Source organism: Seriola aureovittata, chromosome 20 (assembly GCF_021018895.1).
Source record: "Seriola aureovittata isolate HTS-2021-v1 ecotype China chromosome 20, ASM2101889v1, whole genome shotgun sequence".
NCBI classification, from domain to species: Eukaryota; Metazoa; Chordata; class Actinopteri; order Carangiformes; family Carangidae; genus Seriola; species Seriola aureovittata.
Genome location: NC_079383.1, coordinates 3,427,407 through 3,448,415, shown reverse-complemented (window position 1 = coordinate 3,448,415; position 21,009 = coordinate 3,427,407). Strand labels below are relative to the sequence as shown.

The following is a 21,009-nucleotide window of genomic DNA, read 5'->3' as shown; positions in this document are numbered from 1 at the left end:
GGAACTTCTTAATCTGAAGCACTGAAGCAGGTACTCAAGAACATCTGATTAAGCTCATGTTATCAGTCACTGTGGGTTGTTAGACATCTCCTCACCCCTGTGACAATAATTTACTCTCAGCATGAGACAAAAGCTGATTCAAACACACTGAGTCTATAGTCTGAGGATCCTTATACACACAGATGCCAACAGCTGTGCAGCTCTGGGTAATGAAACGATTTAAGACAAGTCACTTTGATCTAAAAATAGATGATGAATTGGGAGAAAATGAGCTGAGTTAGGACCTGCAGTCGATAATGTGCAGTATGTACAGCAGCCAGCAGGGGTCAGCAGACGCTCTCTGTGCAGCTCTGCAGGGACTGAAGGAAAAAATATTACTGTGATAACAGGAAACACAAATCTGAGAAATAGCAGGTGCATATTTATAACCAGGTTTTGTTTTTACCAAACACACACAATATAGACAAAATTACAAAAAAGAAATTTGAGTCATTATGGGTGTACATCTTTTTTATTCCATAGAAACTGCAGCATTAGACAATTGCTGAAGCAGTAAACCAAATCACACACCCCCTCCCCACTTTTCACACACACACACCCTCATCCACACACATTCAGTCAATGCTGAGCACTGGTGCGGGGAGATGAAACAGTAAACAATCAATCAAAAAAAAAGAAGAAAGATGGAGGGAGGAGGAGGAGAAGGAGGAGGAGGAGAGGGAGTCATTTAAGGGAAGTGCACCATAACACTTTACAGCACGCAGAAAACTCGGGGGGGGGGGGGGGGGGGTTTATTTCTGTAACACCCACTGACCTCCTAAAAATGGCATATCATCCTGAACGGATAGAAAATATAAATTATTCCTACAGTAAGTACATTCTCTAGATTAAGACCCATAAATATGCGCTTGAGAGCTGAAATTACAGTATGTACAGAGGTCCATGCGTCCACAATATACACACATAACAATAAATATCAGATATAGTCACAATACAGCATCAAGATGGATATTTTTCTTTAAACAAGTAGAGGCTACAGCGAGACAGGGCAAGAGTCAGCATTCATAAACCAGCTGAGGAAAGGTGTTCAGAACCTGCAGTCAGTTATTAGTTTTTATTAAAGGGTGTTGCCTTGGTTACTCCTGTCCTGCCTCCAAAAGATGTGAAGAGAAGAGAGGAGAAAATGTTTTGCAGAAGCACCAGTGAGCTTGTCCTCCAGGCTTCAACCTGACTCACGATAGAAAGAAGGAGAGAGAGAGGGAGAGAGCGAGAAAAAGGAAAAAGGAGAAACTGTAATCAATGAAAATCAAAAACTGTCACCTTTAGGTAGATCATGATTTGACCGGTCAGAGATGGAGGGAGAAAGAGTGATAGAAAGTGGTGTGTAGACGTATGGAGGAGGGAGGGTGGTGTGTGACTGCCTGAGTGGAAATGAAAGAGAGAGAGAGAGGAAAAAAAAATCCAAGACAGGACCTAGTTTTGGCAACGTGGCTTCCGGTTGCTAAGTAACGGTCTCCGAGGGCAGAAGAAGCGCCTCTTTTGAGGTTGTTCGTCTCCAAAATGAACTATTTTCACCCGACCCCACCTCCACCACCACCACCCCCCCCCCCCACCCACCCCCCCAACCCCAGAGAGTGAGGGCCTTTCCTGAACCGTTTGTGAATGCTGGCAAAGCGAGAATAAGCAATTCATCATCCTGACTGTCAGCAGAGAAGACAGTCAAAGTGCAAGGTGAAGCACAGACTCGGCTCATCCTCAACAGGCCACGAGCAGCAAGCTCAACGGTAAACAAAACAGCTGTTGGCAACAGAAAACCAGCATTTGTTATCGTGGGAAACTCAAGTCCTCTTTTGCAGTCCAGCAAGTAACCGACATGTAACAGCTTCTCAGCAAGCATAAAAAATATTCAGTGATTCAACATTTAAAAGAAATATCAGTGAAGAGATTAAAAAAAAAAAACAACAACAACAAAGATTTGATTCTGCTGACTATTTAAAAAGCATCAGCTCCTCATACTGTTCTGTATCCGCTCATTAAAATTCCTCTCATTAAATATTCAGTGCTTCAGAACCCAGATATTTCATCATCTGTTTCAGGGTGCTGCCCATCGCAAGTCAGTGCAGAGATAAGTGTGAACCTGTGTCACTGATGAGCAGCAAAGTGTGAAGTAAAGGGTCAATGAAATTCCTGCACTTTAGAAAAGTCTCCTGCAGATGCTGATGATACATCCACCACAGAGAAAGGAGGATGTGTCTGCTGAGCCGCTTTCATGGAGGAGGATGAGTTTGTGAGGACGTGGGTAAAAAACCTCCAGCCAGCACAAACTCACAGTGAATCCAGCAACGTTTCCAGCACTTGAAAGAATTAGGAACATCTGATTAAGCTAATGTTAAAGCTGCGGCTTCTTAAATATCTTCTTCTCACCCCTGGGACACTAAATATAGCGAATTTAAAGTCAGCGTGGGACCCGAGCTGATTTAAACATACTGGGTCTATTGTGTGTGGATTCCTACACACAGATGCCAAAAGCGGTGGAGTTGTGGGTAACGAATGGGGATTTAAGCCAAGTTGCTATGGTGTAAAAACAGATGATGAACTAGGAGCAGGTAAAATATTTGAAAATACTCATCTAATGTAATTAAAGCGACTGTAAACAAACGATTAACCTTCAGTTTGTTTCACGTAACCCTGTAAACAAAAATGGTATGACCTTCCTTCTGTGGATAAAAACCACTCTAAGGATTTTACGGGGACATACAGGACACAGACTTTATCTCTCTTAATTTACTTGCTATCACCACTGGTATCCATTCTGTTTAAGCTCAAAACATAAGGCAACTCACACAAATGACTGAAGTGTTTGATCGCATTTAAAATATACAAGAGCCATCAACTGTCTAACATGTGATGGAGGTGTAATCTCTGCTCTCACCTCAGATTCCCTGCATGTATCTGTCAGTGAACTAAAGGGGGAAAAGGAAATCATTCACCTCCGAATCAGACTCCATAGGTCTCAACATCCAAGGCTACATCAGCCCAGAACCATAAACCAGACAGTAATAAAGTGTGTTTACAGGTCTGATGAAGACCTGAATGTAGGAACCGTGATTTGGACCCTGGATCATTTCTTTTCTCTCTCTCTCTCTCTCTCTTTCTCTCTCTCTCTCTCTCACTGATGCCTCCTCGCTCATAAATCTTCAGCCAGGTCGAGCTGCTTTTCAAGACGGAACAGAGAAAGAGTGAAAACATTTTCCTAAGAGTAAATCAGACATTTTCATATTTTGAGAGCTGTTATCAGACAAAGGGGGAAAGTCTATATGCAGATTTGATAAGGCGCTTGGGACACAAGGGGCGATAATATAACTGGAGTTATCTTGACGAGAGATAGCTTATCAGTGTTGGACTCAGGCAGACTGGCTAGCAATGGTGTGTGTTTTTGTGTTACAAAGTCCTGTGTGGCTGACCACACCACAGCATGGACTGTAATGTGGCCTCAGCCAAGCATCAATACAAAACACTAAACAATAAAAGGGGGTCAGACGTTACTGTTAGATACTATGACCTATGAACAGCTGCAACTATTGACTCTTTGCACTGAGTGACAGTGTAGTTCTGTTGGATTATGACTGCGATGGTTTATGACACTTCACTGATCTTCAGATCAAACATAAAGCTTTTCTCACAACAGCGTGTTTAAGCCATTTTGGTCAATATCTGATAAACAGGGAACTAAGAAGCTGAACGCTCCAAGGCCTCAGTCTGCTGTGAATCTCCCAAACACACTGCAGGTCAGTCCACAAAACTTCAACAGCAAAAACAAAGAATAAATACCGTAACACTCGAAATCGAAACATGTTCCAGTTCCTTGGTTTATACAAATAAAATACATACAGTACTTGTTTATTTCTTTAGACAAACACATAGTTTTATAATATTTCCATATGTTCATTTTCAGTAGTCGTTACATAGATAGTATTTCAGCACAGATTAAGAACCTGAAACCACACAGGGGCACAGAGATGCATTAAAAAAAAAATCAATCTTTTGGCTCGTAGGTCAGTGTTGTTCTTCACCTGTACTGAGCGATACCAAACCATTAGTCGAACTGAGTCTGCAAATACTTCCTGATGGTTTGTTTTAGCCACCTCATGTGATGGACAGGCAGGAGGAGACTATGAGAAGTTACTGATGAATCGTGATGAGGCAAAAATAATATCCTGATATATGATATATCACTCACGTTACCAGCCGCGACAGCAGGGCTCATATTATCACAACACTTTACAGGTGTGTAGCTGAGATCAAAATGAAGGCTGGGTGAAGTCCAACCCATGAGAGCTGAGTACTCATGTAATAATGGAGTAGTGACTACTGAGTACTCACGGGTTAGTAGTTTTTTTTTCTCTCTTTACTCAGAGGCTCTTCTGGATAAATCCTGTTCTGCACATGTAATTGCTGCTTTATAAGTGATATTCCATGTTTTTCATATGGTCAAAAATCCCATGAAAAGACAAGACAACAGCAATTAATTGACAGTAACCCGTTCTAAAGAGCTTCATTGTTTGAGTAAATCTTAAGTACACAGTCCTTCACCTGCAGGTGTGTGTCTTAGTCAACAGCTAAATGCTGGAAATGAGGCTGCAAAGTCACAGATTGTATAATGAAAACAATGAGTCAAAAGATGCTAAAATGCTACTTTGAGCTGAGGGGAGGCGCAGAGACAGGTGAAAACCTTCAGTGGGTCATTTGAGCCACTGCTATTGGTGCAGCTTTAAGATTTCTTCAGTAGGAATCAATAGGCTTAGGTAGGGAAATGAGAAAGTACTGAGAGGCGGATTAACCCTTTGCTTTTCATGGGATTTTCTCACACTAAGAATAACACCAGCGTTGACGTTTGACACCTCCAACAGAAAGTGAAAGAAACGCTAATATATTCCACTATCTACCACTATCTACCACTGTTAAGCTGCAAATTTCCAGTCAGGGTTCAGTGCAAACTGACAAGCCTGCATGTCACTCGGCACGTCAGTGGTGATCCATTGTATTGCGACATGTGGACAAAACCCCCACATACAGTGGCTTAGTATTTACTTGCAGCTAAGTGTAAGGTTGTATCACTACCCACAGTTAAGGCTCAGTAGAGATATGTGCTAACTCATCACAGAGGATTCAGTAGATTTCATGGCTGTGTACAGAAAATAAACACAATGTATTACTGCTTTGGCCGCTCGTCCAGGACTCGCAAACTGATGCACAGGCTGCTGTAGCTGCATAAAGGGAAACCATAGTGCATCTTGACCCTCGACTCCAGGCTGGAAGATTAAAGTATTTCTGCTGCACACTACAGCCTGAGTGTATTGCATACATTAACCAGAGGGTTCACCCCCTCTGAAAACCCACCAGCCAAACTATTGATTTTTTTTCTCTCTCTTGTTGCACAGGGAAGCAGACGGAGCAGACGGAGAATGAAGCTATCAAGCACACTGATTTTTTTTTAATAAACATTCACTTGGTGAAACTAGCAAGTTCTTCAGATGGTAGCAACAACAGAGCGGCACAGTTTTAACTGAGAGGACCGTCGTTCTTCCTTGGCTGTCCTCATTGGGACCCACAGTGTAAGGTGTTGACTTCCAGACCCAGTCAAGTAGAGGAGGAGCAGAGATGAGAGGCGCAAATACCCTTATGGTCAAGCAGAACACAGTAGCATTAGTTCCACTCTGAGATCGGCCTCCACTCTGGGACCGTATCTCTGTCTTTCTGTTGTATGAATCAGTTTGATTTACAAGTGCATCTCAAGTCCTCTGTCAAAGGAGAGAAGAAGGGAAAGAATTCCTCATAAATACAGGTTTGATTATTAATCACATTGCTTTTCCTCTGCTGCAGAGGCAGGGTGACAGGAAGCCATAACTCTCTGTATTATAGTGGCGTAACCTCTCTGTCCGTAACAGGAACGATACAGACTCGACAGTATTAAAACAAACCGGTAGCTGTAAAAAAAAAAAAAGTTCCAGCAACACCGATGCCCTTCCAGTGCCACCGCCAGTCATCCTGATGAGGTTACCACATCCGCCAGATGCTAACAGTAGAGTGACATCCTACTCCGCCGCATGGCCTCGCTGATTAAATAGGCCGGGCTGATCTCTGGTTCCTCTGTCATCACCACAATGTTCTGCCACTCTCCGCACTGGTTGGATTTCTTGATGGTATCCACCACACAAAGAGCGTAGAGGCAATCCTCAAAGGTGGCAGCCATCGTCAGAGGCCTCCCATCCCACGTCCGCCGGTCGTCTTGGTCCTGAAAGGCCTGCCGCACGGCCTGGATCATGCGGATCGTCCCGGTGAGATACGGGGACGGAATGTCACTGAAGGCCTTCTCCGGTAAAGAAGCCTTCTCCAGAGGCGTGGTGTCCTTGAGCAGCAGTTCAGGGCCGCCGCCGCTTCCTCCGCCCCCGCTGTTCTTCTGTCCGTACAGGTCCGTCCCCGTGACCGTTAACCGCCCGACGGTGCCCACAACGATCACCTCCTGACGGAACTCTCCGGGCACGTTGAAGTTGAGCGTGACGGTGCAGCAGGCGCCTCCCTCCAGTACCATCTGGAACGTGCAGAAGTCGTCGCTGGTGATCTGACGGATGCCCCGGATGTGGTCCGTCTGTTTGACGAAGGTCTTTAGGAAGCCGTGGACTTTTGCTGCGCGTTGGCCCGTCAGAAAGGTAAGCAGGTCGATGATGTAACTGCCCACCGAGTGCAGGCCGCCCCCTCCCATCAGATCATCGCAGCTCCAGTTGTATTTCTTCCCTAGGAGACTACCGCTGTGGACCTTTAGGGCAAAGAGGACAAATCGTGAGGAGATCTTATTGGCATCATTTTTCACTTAAATGTGATCCGGAGACTTTAGAACAAAAACATGCAAGAGTTTTGGTGACGTCAGACAGAACCCACGCTGCCAAAGTACAACTGAGCAAGATACTGGCTCCTTGTCGGCTCTGTGGGTCATACAAGCACTGATAGGTTTCTCTCACCTGGGCCTCACAGACCAGAAGCTCCCCAATGTACCCTTCCTCCAAGAGCTCCTTCATTCGAACGAAGGCCGGCAAGAAACGTAGCACATTTCCCATAATGCTCAGCAACTTGGGGTAGTACTGGGCCGCTGACATCATCCGGAAGGCATCCAGAGGCGTGGCGGTCCTGTCGCAGATGACGTTCTTTCCGATACCTTGGAGAAGAGAGGAGAGAGGGTTGGGAATGAGTCACGTGAGGGTCACTGCTTCGCTGTAGAAGTTGATTGTTTCGACAGGTAGTTTCCTTCTACACTGGCAATGTCAGGATGAAGAAAGAACATAGAGAGCAAGAGAGGAAGAGAGGGAGAGAGAAATAATGCAGTCAGCCATCGCAACACTCGCAGACATAATATCCTCTTGAGCTTGAAAACATCCCCTGAAGAAACAATGCAGCAATGTAAAATGTGGCAACTCCCAAAATAGCTGACTCAAGAATTCCTTTCCTTTCCCAACTTTCTCCTCTGAGTCAGAGAAACTTTACGACACAAGGCTTCTTGCAAAAACACAGACGAAGGCTAACAGGGAAGACGCTCTTCTAAAACCTTAAGAGTAAGACAATATGAGAGAGACTCCTTATTGACGTTGCTGCTACTCTCAAACAATCAAACTGTAGACCCATCAAACAAAACCAGAATGCTTGATATTGAGAAAATCTGAATGTAATTTGGACGGGCTTTAATGTTGGCAAGATGCTGCAGTCACAGCTGTGTGGTGTACGTGCTGTAAGACTGCACAGGCTTGACTGGTGTTGCCAGAGGCCTGATGAAAGGTTGATAAAAAGACGAGTACAGAAGGCGCAGGAGAGATGGAGAAGGGAGGAGAGGAGAAGCTGTACAATGTAGAAGCTGTACGAAACCTAATTAAAATCACTTGCAGCACATCGAAAAGGTCCACCGGTGAAGAGAGACAGACAGGAGCAGTCTTTTCTGTAATGGCATTCCCTTTTTACAGGAGACAGACAGGAGCCGGTGAGTGCTATGCAAACTAGATGGTTAACTGGAGTCAGACCTGACCTTTTAATGTTACAGGAACACGGTCTGTTCTTCAGGATTAGGACTTCTGTTGATGCTGAATCATTCTGGCTCTAGATTGTCAGAAGATTCAGAAAGATGTCCATCACTGTCGGAGGGAGCTGACATCTTCGAACTGCTTCTCATTCAGTTTACCATCATATAAAAACAGAAAAAAAGCAGCAAATCCTCACAGTTCAGAAGCCGACACCAACATGTGCTATTTTTTTTCTTGATAAACGGCGGAAACGTAAAGGAAAAGAGTCTATTATACAATATGCAAATTTGTGTTGGTTGATATGACAGCCCCACGTGAGAGGAAAAAAGCCTCATCTGATGATGTCATGAGATCAACCAACCCGTTAAAGCAGAGGTGCTCATAGCCTGTGACTCTGTTTTTCCAAGAGCACAGACGGCAGTATTTATAACCCCAAACAATTTCATTACTGCAAACCATGTTTGCAAGTCACAACAAAGACATCAGAGCTGTTCAGACTGACTCGAATCTTTCTTACTACAATGCTCACATGCCATTTGGTCCTGCCATGATGGACCCCATAAATATTCATCCTGTCCATACCTACTATTATCTCTACCTGCTGTGGTCCCACAGTGTCATCAAGGAGTCAGCCAGAGAGTGTATGTACACACAATGTAGGGGCATCACTCGACACACACACACACACACACACACACACACACACACACACACACACATTCCTCAATCCCCCAGAGTGTGAAAAGCAGCGTGCGGCTTCTCCTCCGCTCCTGGTGGAGGGTTTTTTTGGGTGGAGAGGCTGTTTTGGAAGTGAAACTCACCATGCTAATCTGCCATTAGCTCCAATCGGCCAGGCCAGGAAATTAATCCCTTTGACCCACTTCTGAGAAACGCCGCGGGAGGCCCCGCCCACCACCCAACCCCTGCAGACACACAAAGCCAAGCAATAACAGTGAAACCCCCGGTCCCTTTTCTTTTTGGCAGCAACACACACCAACACATACTGGGGAGACGCAGAGCCCCTGGGTGCGGCCTTCTGGGGAAATGCTAAATGCTCTTGACTGACTTTTCTGGACTCGCATGGAGCTCCGTATGAGCGACATCTCCACTCATGACCGCACTGACGTGTCATCTCAAGCTGTGTGCGACCTTTTCAGAGATAAAAACAGCTCCTCTTCAGATCAACAATGACCTTTCGCTCCTCATGCACAAAGCTCTGAAAGGTCGCGGCTGGCTTAGACAGGTCGGTCTGTTGAGTCATCCTAGCTGCTCAGCCACTCAGAGCGTGAGAGCATGTATTGTGATTGTCTATGTGTCCAGTAGATTATGGATGCACCTGAGCGCAAGATTAAAAAAAAAATCAAACCAGATACAGCAGTTAATCAACAGTAAACAGGTGAAATGACATTTCACCAGAGAAAGTGACAGAGAGAACAACAGACCAGAGGAAGAGAGAAACAAAAAAGGCGGGATGAGAGTAATTAAAAAAGGAAAAGAGGAAGAGAGAAAAAAGGGGAAAAATTTGAGCAAGAGCTTGTCAATCTAACATTTCATATGAAAATGCTGCGAGCGACAGTGTGTGTGTGTCAAAGGATGCTCCCGTAACCTTTCCCTCCCTCCACCCACACTGCTTCTCCCATCAGAAAACTGCTTGACACAAAAACGCATCTGATGCTGCCGAAGCTCCAAAAAGGCAAAAAAAAGAACAGATGTTGTATGTTGGGAAGCAGGGGAGTCACATGACAACATCACCATTACCACATGAACAGAATCTACCAGCTCTAATGTCATTATCACTACAGCTATACAGGAAAACAGGCTCAACAGGTGGATTTCTGCAGCATCTGCAATAACGTAAACCATGTGCCAGACTGTCATGGCGGAAAAGGAAGTGAAATGTCTCGATTTATTGGTCAGTCTACGCTGTGGTCATGAGATTTGAGTGGTGGCTGAAGGAGACTGGATACAAAACCCCCATAAGTCACCAATGCTACTTTTCAAAACTGACAGTACAGCGATCTTAGTCACTAAATGCAGCGATTACTCGTCTGTGCTGCGGCGAGAAAGTCAAGCAGGGTTTCAACTTTTCTCTCAAGGTCATTTTCCCTCAGTGCCTCTGAAGGACGGTCGTCTGACAGTGTTCCCATTCATCCCCACAAATCCAAGTCTCTCTGACGACAGGCTTTTCACTACAACTTTAAGAGCGGCCATTTGGAACAGCAATAAACACCTTCGAACTACTTTGACCATACAGCGGCCTTTAGAGACTGGGTGAGGAACCGCTGCCCCTTTATACTAGACGGAGCAAGTTGAGGTGGTTTGACCATCTGATAGGGACTCCTCCTCCACTCATCGCTTTATGGGGGTAACGTATGGACGGACAAAACTGACTATTTCACTAATTTTGCACCAATTTTCACACAATGTGACATTAAAACATTCACCACTTCACTCTCCTCTAGAATTGTTTTTGTTACGGATATCTCCCTCCAGGTTATATAACTAGTATTGGCTGTAACAATATGAACTGATTTCTATATGTACTCCATAACATATACCACAATTACAAATAATATGGAAAGTGTCCCAGTCTGCTGAAAGCATCTAAACAAGAATATAAAAGTATAAATTGAAATACAATCACTACAATGACAGTACAGTCCATGTTGTTTAGACCTGTGTTAACAGATAGAGTTATAATGTCAGAGCCGGGCGCTGGGGGCTGGGGTTAGTGAAATAACTATAGCCGGGGTGAGGTGGAGCTCAGCTCACAGGTGAAGCTGCTGACCCAGTGGGAGAGCAGTAATGGAGCAGAAAAAAACTCCAGCACTGCAGCTCAGTCCCTCAACATTAACAATTCATGTACAGGACACATCTAACCAAGAGAGAGAGAGAGACAGAGAGAGAGAGAGAGAGAGAGAGAGAGAGAGAGAGAGAGAGACAGAGAGAGACAGAGAGACAGAGAGAGAGAGAGAGACAGAGAGAGAGAGAGAGAGAGAGAGAGAGACAGAGAGAGAGAGAGAGAGAGAGAGAGAGAGAGAGATCCTACAGAAGACATGAAAACGACAACAGCACCACGATTATGTAAGTGGCTAAACTTTAGGTTACCAGGGGAGAATGATGATGATACCTCCATGAATTCGAATATAAAACAGGTCATTATTAAGTCAGCACAAGTTACAAAAAGGTTCATTTAAAGAGGGAGTATTTTGAAAGTGCTGTGCTTTGATGCACTAGAGAAGTGTTTCCCTCAGCATCAGTGCACGACGGTGGCGGCGGCGGCCTGCTCACCTTCGGGTGCCTCTGATGTGCAGAGCACTGACATACTGACATCCCGTCAGAGAGAATCAGCTGACCTCACAGACTGAAATCACATCCTGTCGTCTCACAGACCTGAGGCCTGAAACACTTCAAATCCAAGTCCAGGTGGTGAACATAGAAAAGTATTGTCACCACCTTTCTGAGACACAGAAGCACGCACACACACACACACACACACACACACTCATTTTACCTGACTAATGTTTGATACATATTCTGCTCCAGATCACCTGCTGAAAAACATAAATTAATCCCTTAATCTCATTAAAGAGAGAGGCAGAGGGAGAGAGAGGGACAGAGAGAGAGAGGGAGAGAGAGAGAGAGAGTGAGAGAGAGAGAGAGAGACAGAGAGAGAGAGAGAGAGACAGAGACAGAGAGAGAGAGAGACAGAGAGAGAGAGAGAGACAGAGAGACAGAGAGAGAGAGAGAGAGACAGAGAGAGAGAGAGAGAGAGAGACAGAGAGACAGAGAGAGAGAGAGAGAGATCCTACAGAAGACATGAAAACGACAACAGCACCACGATTATGTAAGTGGCTAAACTTTAGGTTACCAGGGGAGAATGATGATGATACCTCCATGAATTCGAATATAAAACAGGTCATTATTAAGTCAGCACAAGTTACAAAAAGGTTCATTTAAAGAGGGAGTATTTTGAAAGTGCTGTGCTTTGATGCACTAGAGAAGTGTTTCCCTCAGCATCAGTGCACGACGGTGGCGGCGGCGGCCTGCTCACCTTCGGGTGCCTCTGATGTGCAGAGCACTGACATACTGACATCCCGTCAGAGAGAATCAGCTGACCTCACAGACTGAAATCACATCCTGTCGTCTCACAGACCTGAGGCCTGAAACACTTCAAATCCAAGTCCAGGTGGTGAACATAGAAAAGTATTGTCACCACCTTTCTGAGACACAGAAGCACGCACACACACACACACACACACACACACTCATTTTACCTGACTAATGTTTGATACATATTCTGCTCCAGATCACCTGCTGAAAAACATAAATTAATCCCTTAATCTCATTAAAGAGAGAGGCAGAGGGAGAGAGAGGGACAGAGAGAGAGAGGGAGAGAGAGGGAGAGTGAGAGAGAGAGGGAGAGAGAGGGAGAGAGAGAGAGAGGGACAGAGAGAGAGAGAGGGAGAGAAAGAGGGGGAGAGAGAGAGAGGGGAGAGAGAGAGAGAGGCATTATAACTAATTGGATGGAACAGATGACTCACTGAATCTTCATTAAAAAGGTGCAGTGTGCAGCTTTTTAACATCATTACAGCTCTAAGTTTAAACAAATGAGTCGGCCACCAGGATCAGCAGCAACAGACCGTTTAACGTAGTTAGTCTTCTTGTCCAGCAGAGGGAGTTTGTGGAACTCAGCTTGACTGAACACATGCCCTCTTAACTCTGTATGAAATTAACACAAACAAATTCTGTGTTGGTTTGAATTCCTTTGAAGTGGCTGTTTGAAAGCCGTAGCTTGCACACGGCTTTATACATCTAACAAAAAGAAACCTGACACATATTTTCTTCACGCACACATACACAGAGTTTTATTTGTAAACCTGCACAAAGATTTATGCATCTGACTCCTGCATGTGCCATCATCTGTGTTTACATTTACATCATGCTTTCTCATGTGCTTTATGTTATATGACAATGAAATACTAAAATTTTAATCTAATTAAAGCATATTACTGATCGTTACGGTTCCTGAGAGCTCAACACATGCAAATAGACAAAACACAAAACAACCTCAGAAAACTTCTTCATCAGTTTGACAACACACCGCAAATACTGACAACACAACCAGATACACAAATGTGCTGCAAATGCCCAATTGTGACTTTTGAAGTTAAAGGCATTGAACAACAAGTGATTTCTTTGCCTTAATTCCAATAGTGACAGTGAGAGAGAGAGAGACAGGAAAGTAAGGGTGAGAGAGAGCGAGAGAGAGAGAGTGGATGATATGCAGCAAAGGGCCACGGGTTGGACCCGGGCCGCTGCAGTTAGGACTACACCTTCATGGTACGCTCTCTACCAGGTGACACCCTCACATTATTACATCATTTAACACCCTATCTATATCCTAATACTTCAGGGTTTTGGACGTGCGTCTATTTTTTATCATTGTTACTATCTTGCTAGAACGGCAGCAGGAAGAACAGGTCACTCTCCTCTTTGGAGGAACACAGTCACAGAGAAAGTGAGAGAGGAAAAGAGGCAGAGAGAGAAAGCAGCTGCATCATTACAAGTGAAGGCCAGCTCTCTCCATTCCAGCGCTCCTCTCGGCTCGCTGCCACACTCATCTGGGCCTCTGTGCATGGCTCCAGTGTATCACACACACACACACACATAGGGCGTTGAAAGGACCAGATAATGTGTGTTTGTGTGACAGGGGGAACACCATCAGTGCATGAGATAGGGATGGTGGAGGAGCGGGGATACAGAGGAAGGAAAGGCTGGAGGTGGTGACTGTGCAGGAAGGTGGGGTTGGGTGTAATTCAGGGTGTGGGTGGCAGATTTAGTTCTTGACAGCAAAGCTAAGAACTAGTTGTTCTTCTCCAAACTAACTGTTTGTAATTACTCATTGTTTACTGATGGAAACGCACCATGGCAACTGTGATAGATTTCACTTGACTTAATGAAACAACAGTAGTTCTGACCTTTTCTGATTGTGAGTAGGAGAACCAGAACTCCCACTCACAAATATCACAGCTGCATTCAAGTCCACGCTTCTCTGCTGAAATGACACGAAATCCATCTTTAATATGGAACCAGTGGCAACAGCTGGAGGTCACAGCAGAGGAAAACCAGGTGGATTAAGAAGGATGCTGAACGCTTCAGCGTGACAGCCTAGACAATGGGCCCTCCGCTTGAGGATGCCAGAAATAGAAAAAGCCAGGGGAACCAGTCGGGAGTGATAGCCATCTGCCACGTCATGCTGTGCCGTGTATGTGCACGCGCACGTGCACATGCTCCTGCAGGGTGAGGGGTCACGAGGAGGAGGCGAGTCAGGGAGGAGCTTTTTTACATTCCTGCATGCTGATGAAAACGATTAGTCGTACCTATAGTATCATGTTGGCGTCATGTTGAGAGAGAAGCCGTCAGCACATGTTGAATAGTTTCATGTTGTGTTTTCAGACACTCAGGGAGTCTGAGGATTTACTAAAACCTACTTTTATATTTTTATGCTCAGAGTATCTTTAAATCCTGAGGAAATTGTGGAAACTAGAATTAAATGTTTATATTATAAGGTCATTAGTGTTTCACATCAAGTCTTTTAGAGTTTTCATATAGAGAGACCAAACAACAATTCGAAGACGTCCTTTTGGGCTTCGGTGACGTAGACTGAGCTTCTCATTTTTCAAAAAACATTTTCAGACTAAATGAATCACCAGTCAATTAAAAAAAAAACACGGATTATGAGTCATGAGTTTTGAGTGATAGGTCCTGGATGGGACAAAAAGACTCTGAGGATTTACTTATGATTTAAATATGAGCCTGTACACACTGTTCAACACACTGTCTTGTCACAGCAGCTGAATTGTTTAGGAAGGAAACAGCATGTGTCGTTTCAACCAACAAAACATAAGAGACTGATTAATCAATAATGTGAATAAGTGTTAACGACCCCAGAGAAGGTGTGTCGTGACACTGTTCTCAATGCAGTGTTTTTCTCTTTGCTCGTGTTTCAGTAGGTCACAGTGCACTGAGCTGTTAGTTACTGTATGCAGCTGCACGTTTATATCAGATCTGAACATAAACATCCATCCAGGTTCACATTACAGACATCCCACCACATGCAAGCAAACACCAAAACACTGTGTGCCTGCTCAGCTGTCTGCCTGCCTTCTTTGGAAGCTCTATTGTGTGTGATGAGTTGTGTACATGATTACACAATTTTGTATTATACTGTTGTGCAGCAGTGCAGTGACCAGACAAAGGGAAGCGAGTGGGGCTGACCATAAAGCATCCTCCATCACTGAAGCACTGGAAAAGTAATTAGCTTTGTGTGTAAAGCCTGTGGAGGTGGAAAAAAAAAAAATCACACACACGCACAAACACACAGTTAAGGGAATAAACAAGCGAGGCCTTTGCAAATGTTCAAAGAGAGAGACGACTGACTCATCCTTCTTCGGTGGTCTGCTTGATAACAGTGAAGCTTAAAAATATTCACTTGACAATTGTGTTGTCCAAGGAAAGGAAACAATTCAGCAACAGAAATCATTTGTGAATGAATGGATCATACATTGTGTTTTTTTATGTAATATCAAATGTGTGATTGTGTACATACTACAGTCGATAACATGGGTTATAACAATGTAAAATGGTTGCGGAAGAGAGAGTAGACACTCAGAGAGACAGGCCAGGCTCATCTTTCTCCTGATTATCCCAAATTAAATTTGGCTTAAAGCAATTACAAAGCAGGGAGGGGGTGAAACAGAGACACGGACATGGAGAACTATACATTCTCATCAGAGTATGGCTCTCTTGTTGGATGTAAATCAGAGAAAACAAGCTTCATGCTGACTAATTTGCCCTTATTGTGTGACTGGCATGCGTTCATGCTCTGAAATTAGCATGTAAATAGCCACCTTGACGGCAGTGATGTATGAGTACAGTGAGGTTTGGCTTTCTCCTGCAGCTGAGGCAAAGCAGAGGCACAACCCACCGCTGTTATGCAGCAACACACAGTCACTGTAGGAGCTGTGAAGGGGCCATGAGCTGGGTATCAGTAATCTGTGTGATCTGACGGGTTAAAGGGGCATTTTAAGTCGACAAAACTGTATCACCAGATTTAGATTTTAACTTATATAATCAACAGTGTTTTAAGATGAAGGTGAGGTCAGGTGTCAGCTGGCTCAGCTGGAGTTACTTCAGGTTAATTCTGTGAGAACAGAGAAAGTTTCAAACTAACGACAACGTGAGAATTTCTCTGTGGCTGCGTTTACTTTAACTGAGACAGCTGCAGAGATGAGCTGCCAACAGTATGATGACTGTTCGGGGTAGTCACCGGCAGGGTCAGCCCGTTAGCAAAACATTGATTTTCCAGTAGCTTGTCATTATTAACAATAGCTGTTATCAGAGCAGGAACACAGATCAGTGACTGACTAGTTTCACAAAAAGTCCTCAGCACCAAACAACTGCAATATATTCCACCTGATCATGAAGAAGTAAGTTGGTAATTATTCTTGGTACAGATGCTGTACTATATGCAAACCACAAACACAGGATAATAATTGCAACTGACATCCAAACCCAGTATTGCTCTTTCAGTCTTACTGAGACATTTAGGACGGGTTTTGGTGATGGTATGTTTCCTGCTGTCCTGTATTAACCATGCAACCAGCTGGACAATATCTAACAACAGCAGGTTGCATTCGGGCCGCGCATCGTCTGCACTGGAGCTTCGGGTCCATTAGTGCACAGCAGAACTATGAATGATGACGAGCATTAGTCCCACTCAGCCGGCTTTCCCCTTCGGCTAATGCCCTTGAGTTGCGAGGTATTTAGCATTCCTAAATGTGTTTAAGTGCTGCCATTAACCCCTGCACCAGAGCGGCTAGTAGTAGCGAGTAGTAACCGAAAGGAGCAGCTCCTGGCCACGAGGTTCCTAATGCATGCACTAAAAACACATGTTAATGGGGGACATGCACTTACCATTGCTGATACACCAGCACAGACTCATTCAGTGCAGAGAAACTGTAGATTGATCTATGACTTTCCCCAGCTCCACTTTCTACAGGTACAACTTCTGAAACCCACTGACCTTTCTAATATTAGTAACACTGCTATGGACAGAGTACGCTAGTGTTTATTGTAATGTCATGTAGACTGTGCAACAAAGTATTTTAAAGGGCCAGTTCACTTCAAAACTTTTTCTTCACTTACAGTGGCTTGCAAAAGTATTCATACCCCTTGAACTTGTCCACATTTTGTCCCGTTACAACCACAAATGTAAATGTATTTTATTGGGATTTTATGTGATAGACCAACACAAAGTGGCGCATAAATGTGAAGTGGAAGGAAAATGATACATGGTTTTCAAATTTTTTTAAAAATAAAAAAACTGAAAAGTTTGACGTGCAAAAGTATTCAGTCCCCTTTACTCTGATACCCCTAAAATAAAATCCAGTGCAACCAAATGAGTTCAGAAGTCAACCAATTAGTTAATCGAGTCCACCTGTGTGTAATCTAACCTCAGTATAAATACAGCTGTTCTGTGACGGCCTCTGAGGTTTGTTAGAGAACATTAGTGAACAAACAGCATCATGAAGCCCAAGGAACACAGCACACATGTCAGGGATAAAGTTGTGGAGAAGTTGCAGCCCCAAAATTGAAGTTTTGGGCCTAAATGCAAAACGCTATGTGTGGCGGAAAACTAACACTGCACATCACCCTGAACACACCATCCTCACCGTGAAACATGATGGTGGCAGCATCATGCTGTGGGGATGACAGGGAAGCTGGTCAGAGTTGATGGGAAGATGGATGGAGCCAAATACAGGGAAATCTTGGAAGAAAACCTGTTAGAGTCTGCAAAAGACTTGAGACTGGGGCGGAGGTTCACCTTCCAGCAGGAAACGACCCTAAACATACAGCCAGAGCGACAGTGGAAGGGTTTAGATCAAAGCATATTCTTGTGTCAGAATGGCCCAGTCAAAGTCCAGACCTAAATCCAATTGAGAATCTCTGGCAAGACTTGAAAATTGCTGTTCACAGATGCTCTCCATCCAATCTGACTGAGCTTGAGCTATTTTGCAAAGAAGAATGGACAAAAATTTCAGTCTCTAGATAGTAGAGACACGCCCCAAAAGACTTGCAGCTGTAATTGCAGTGAAAGGTGGTTCTACATCGTATTGACTCAGGGGGGCTGAATACTTTTTCAGTTTTTTATTTGTAAAAAAAAAATTGAAAACCATGTATCACTTTCCTTCCACTTCTACACAATTATGCGCCACTTTGTTGGTCTATCACATAAAATCCCAATGAAATACATTTACATTTGTGGTTGTAACGTGACAAAATGTGGGAAAGTTCGAGGGGTATGAATACTTTGGCAAGCCACTGTAGCTCCAGTGGTATCTGTCCATGCAGATAGTTTTGGTGTTAAGTGATCATGTGATTTCAGATCCATTTTGGGATTCCTGCCACATTCCTCATCACAAATGTTAAATGTCATTCTTCATATTTTGGGTGAACTGACTAATTGATTTACATTGATCACAGGCAGGACTGATGATCATCTATTAGTATTAACACACTCCACCTCAGTCAGAAATGGAGACGACCACGATAGCTTTCTTGTTGGAGCTGTTTAAACACATCTCATGGAAAGGCAAAGTGTGTGAGTGTGTAAGTCTGTGTGTGATCAGGCCTCCACCTGCACCCCCTGTGGTCCTCCAGGGTCTAATTAACTGCTGGGCTGAGCTGCTACCCCTCCTTTCTAATCACACACAGCATCCTAATCAGCAGGCTTCCCCTCGCAGCCCTTCTGGTAACAAACACAACTGAGACAAATAAAACATGGCTGCCAAAGACAGAGCTGTCTGCCTCCTCACAAAGACTCGCCTCAGACATCTTCTGTGCCATTTGCATTTTACTATCAGAGCAGCTTCCATTTGCCTTTGTCAGGTATAGGTCAAGCAAAAAACACTGTCCGGACACACTTCTTTTTTTTTTTTGTTCCTGTAATCACCAAATGAAGGCGATACAAAGAGCAACTCAGCTTGTTTACATACTAATGAATGGCTGAGGTGGGCCAGTACTGCTCTGCAAAAAAATGACCCATGCTCCCTCCTGTGTATGTGTCCCAGTTCATTAATTACAGTAGCACGGGAGAATGAATGTCAGACCGTTATAAGCTGCTTTAAAGAGTTGGAAAAATTCACAGAGCCCTGCAACGAGTGAGCAGCTCACCACAGGACCGCTCACGTCTGCAGTGAACAACACCGACTGAGCCTGCCAGCGCTCATCAATAATATAGAGGTGAGTGATTCATTACCCATAGAGATGGTGCCGTGACTGCTGCAACTGTTCTGGCGACAGAGTTTAGCCACAGTATGTTATATTAAAAAAGTAGCAGTGAGGGAGGCTGGTAAATAATAGATGATAGGAGATTGTACCAATGGTGAGTATCAGTGTTGGTGTTAATATATTTAAAGGGAAGTGTACAGCTGCACTCTGGGAAACTTTGCATATTTGAAGCTTCAAAACTGACTGGGCAGGTGTGTGGTGCTTTACAACAAGGGATATAAAAGAGACAAGGAATGCAAAAGAAGGTGGTGAGTTCTTCCTCTACACTGAACACACACAATACTACGACATCTAAGAAATATGGATCTTTATGTGCCTCTATGTGTGATAATCAAAATAAATATCCATAAAACATTTTTTACACCTTTGGAGCTCTACTGTATCATTCAGGCTCATTATTGTATTGTATCTATACATAAAACTTTCACCATGTGGAAATGTGGCAATCAAAAAATCCCTTGTTCTGGACATGTTGGAAGATGAATATGAGTATGAGAATAAATACCTTCTGGTTCCGTCTGTCATGCAACCCGGCTTTTATGTTGATGTTGCATGAATCTCTGGACATTATATTTACATGATGTATATTGTAGAGGACATTTATTTAGTATGCTTTTATTAACTCACCTATTGAAGTGTTAACTGTTACATAATGAATTGATATCAGTTTATTGTTCCGTTTCACGTGGGATGAGCCGATTGGCTGTCGACTCAGCGACTCCTATTTAAGATGGCTCTTTATGCCCAACTACTAAACTACCCCACCTGCACCTTCGTATTCCATCAGCTCCAGAACTCCTCTGTGGATCTGAATGAAGAAGCATTAAAGGAAAACTGTTGTTGACTTGTGGGACATTTGTGAAAAGTCTGACTTCGACAAACATGAGGTGAACCTGACTCCTCTTCTATGGCAGCTTCTGTCTGAGCCATGAAGGGCATCTTTGTGTCGGACCAGGCTGAATGAAGGAGGTGAAGCGCCGAATGTTAATGTGCCACAAAGAACCAACAGTTTACTGGTCACTCACTGGTTTTCCATACACACAGCCACATGCACTAATACACGTCTACACACTGCTCTTGTAAAAGAGCACATGACTCACAGCACGTGATGATTATTCAGTTGACTCCTAAGCTTATTAACTCCATACTGCGTGCTGGCAGAGAGCACAAGAAGAAGGATAAAGATGAATTCCACCTTTTGAATTTAATTTAATTTAAGTTTCAAGAGCAAATGTAACAGCATGCAGCCAAGAGATTTAGCCCAGGAGCAAAGAAAAACACTTGTACCCCGAGCAGACACTATAAAAAAAGACAGCAAGCGCTCATTAATAACCATTAATGTCCTGAGGCGCGCGGACAGCCGAGCCACTTCAGGCACAAACTAATGGATGGAGACATCTTCACTGAATGGAAGACGCTCCTCCTGCACAGCTGTGTGCAGTGAGGCTCCACTATTATCCGCCTCACTGTCGGGGCAGCGACAGATGAACTTCCCCCTTTAATTCAGTAAAAAAGGAGAAGAGAGAGGAGGAGGGAAAACTAACTGATGCTTCGCTGAATCTGGACTGTTGTCATGGTGATGACACCC

General features: G+C 44.0%; 1 protein-coding gene across 1 annotated transcript in view; it reads right to left on the bottom strand.

Moving 5' to 3' along the window:
• Window positions 1–492: 492 nt before the first annotated feature.
• gfod1 (glucose-fructose oxidoreductase domain containing 1) overlaps window positions 493–21,009 on the bottom strand; it is a 35,189-nt gene continuing 14,672 nt past the window's right edge. The window contains exons 2-3 of the mRNA XM_056364514.1: window positions 7,020–7,213; window positions 493–6,817 (exon numbers count right to left, since the gene is read on the bottom strand). Of these exons, the coding sequence (XP_056220489.1) occupies window positions 6,077–6,817; window positions 7,020–7,213 (935 nt within the window). The 3' untranslated portion in view covers window positions 493–6,076. The remainder of the gene's footprint in view (window positions 6,818–7,019; window positions 7,214–21,009) is intronic.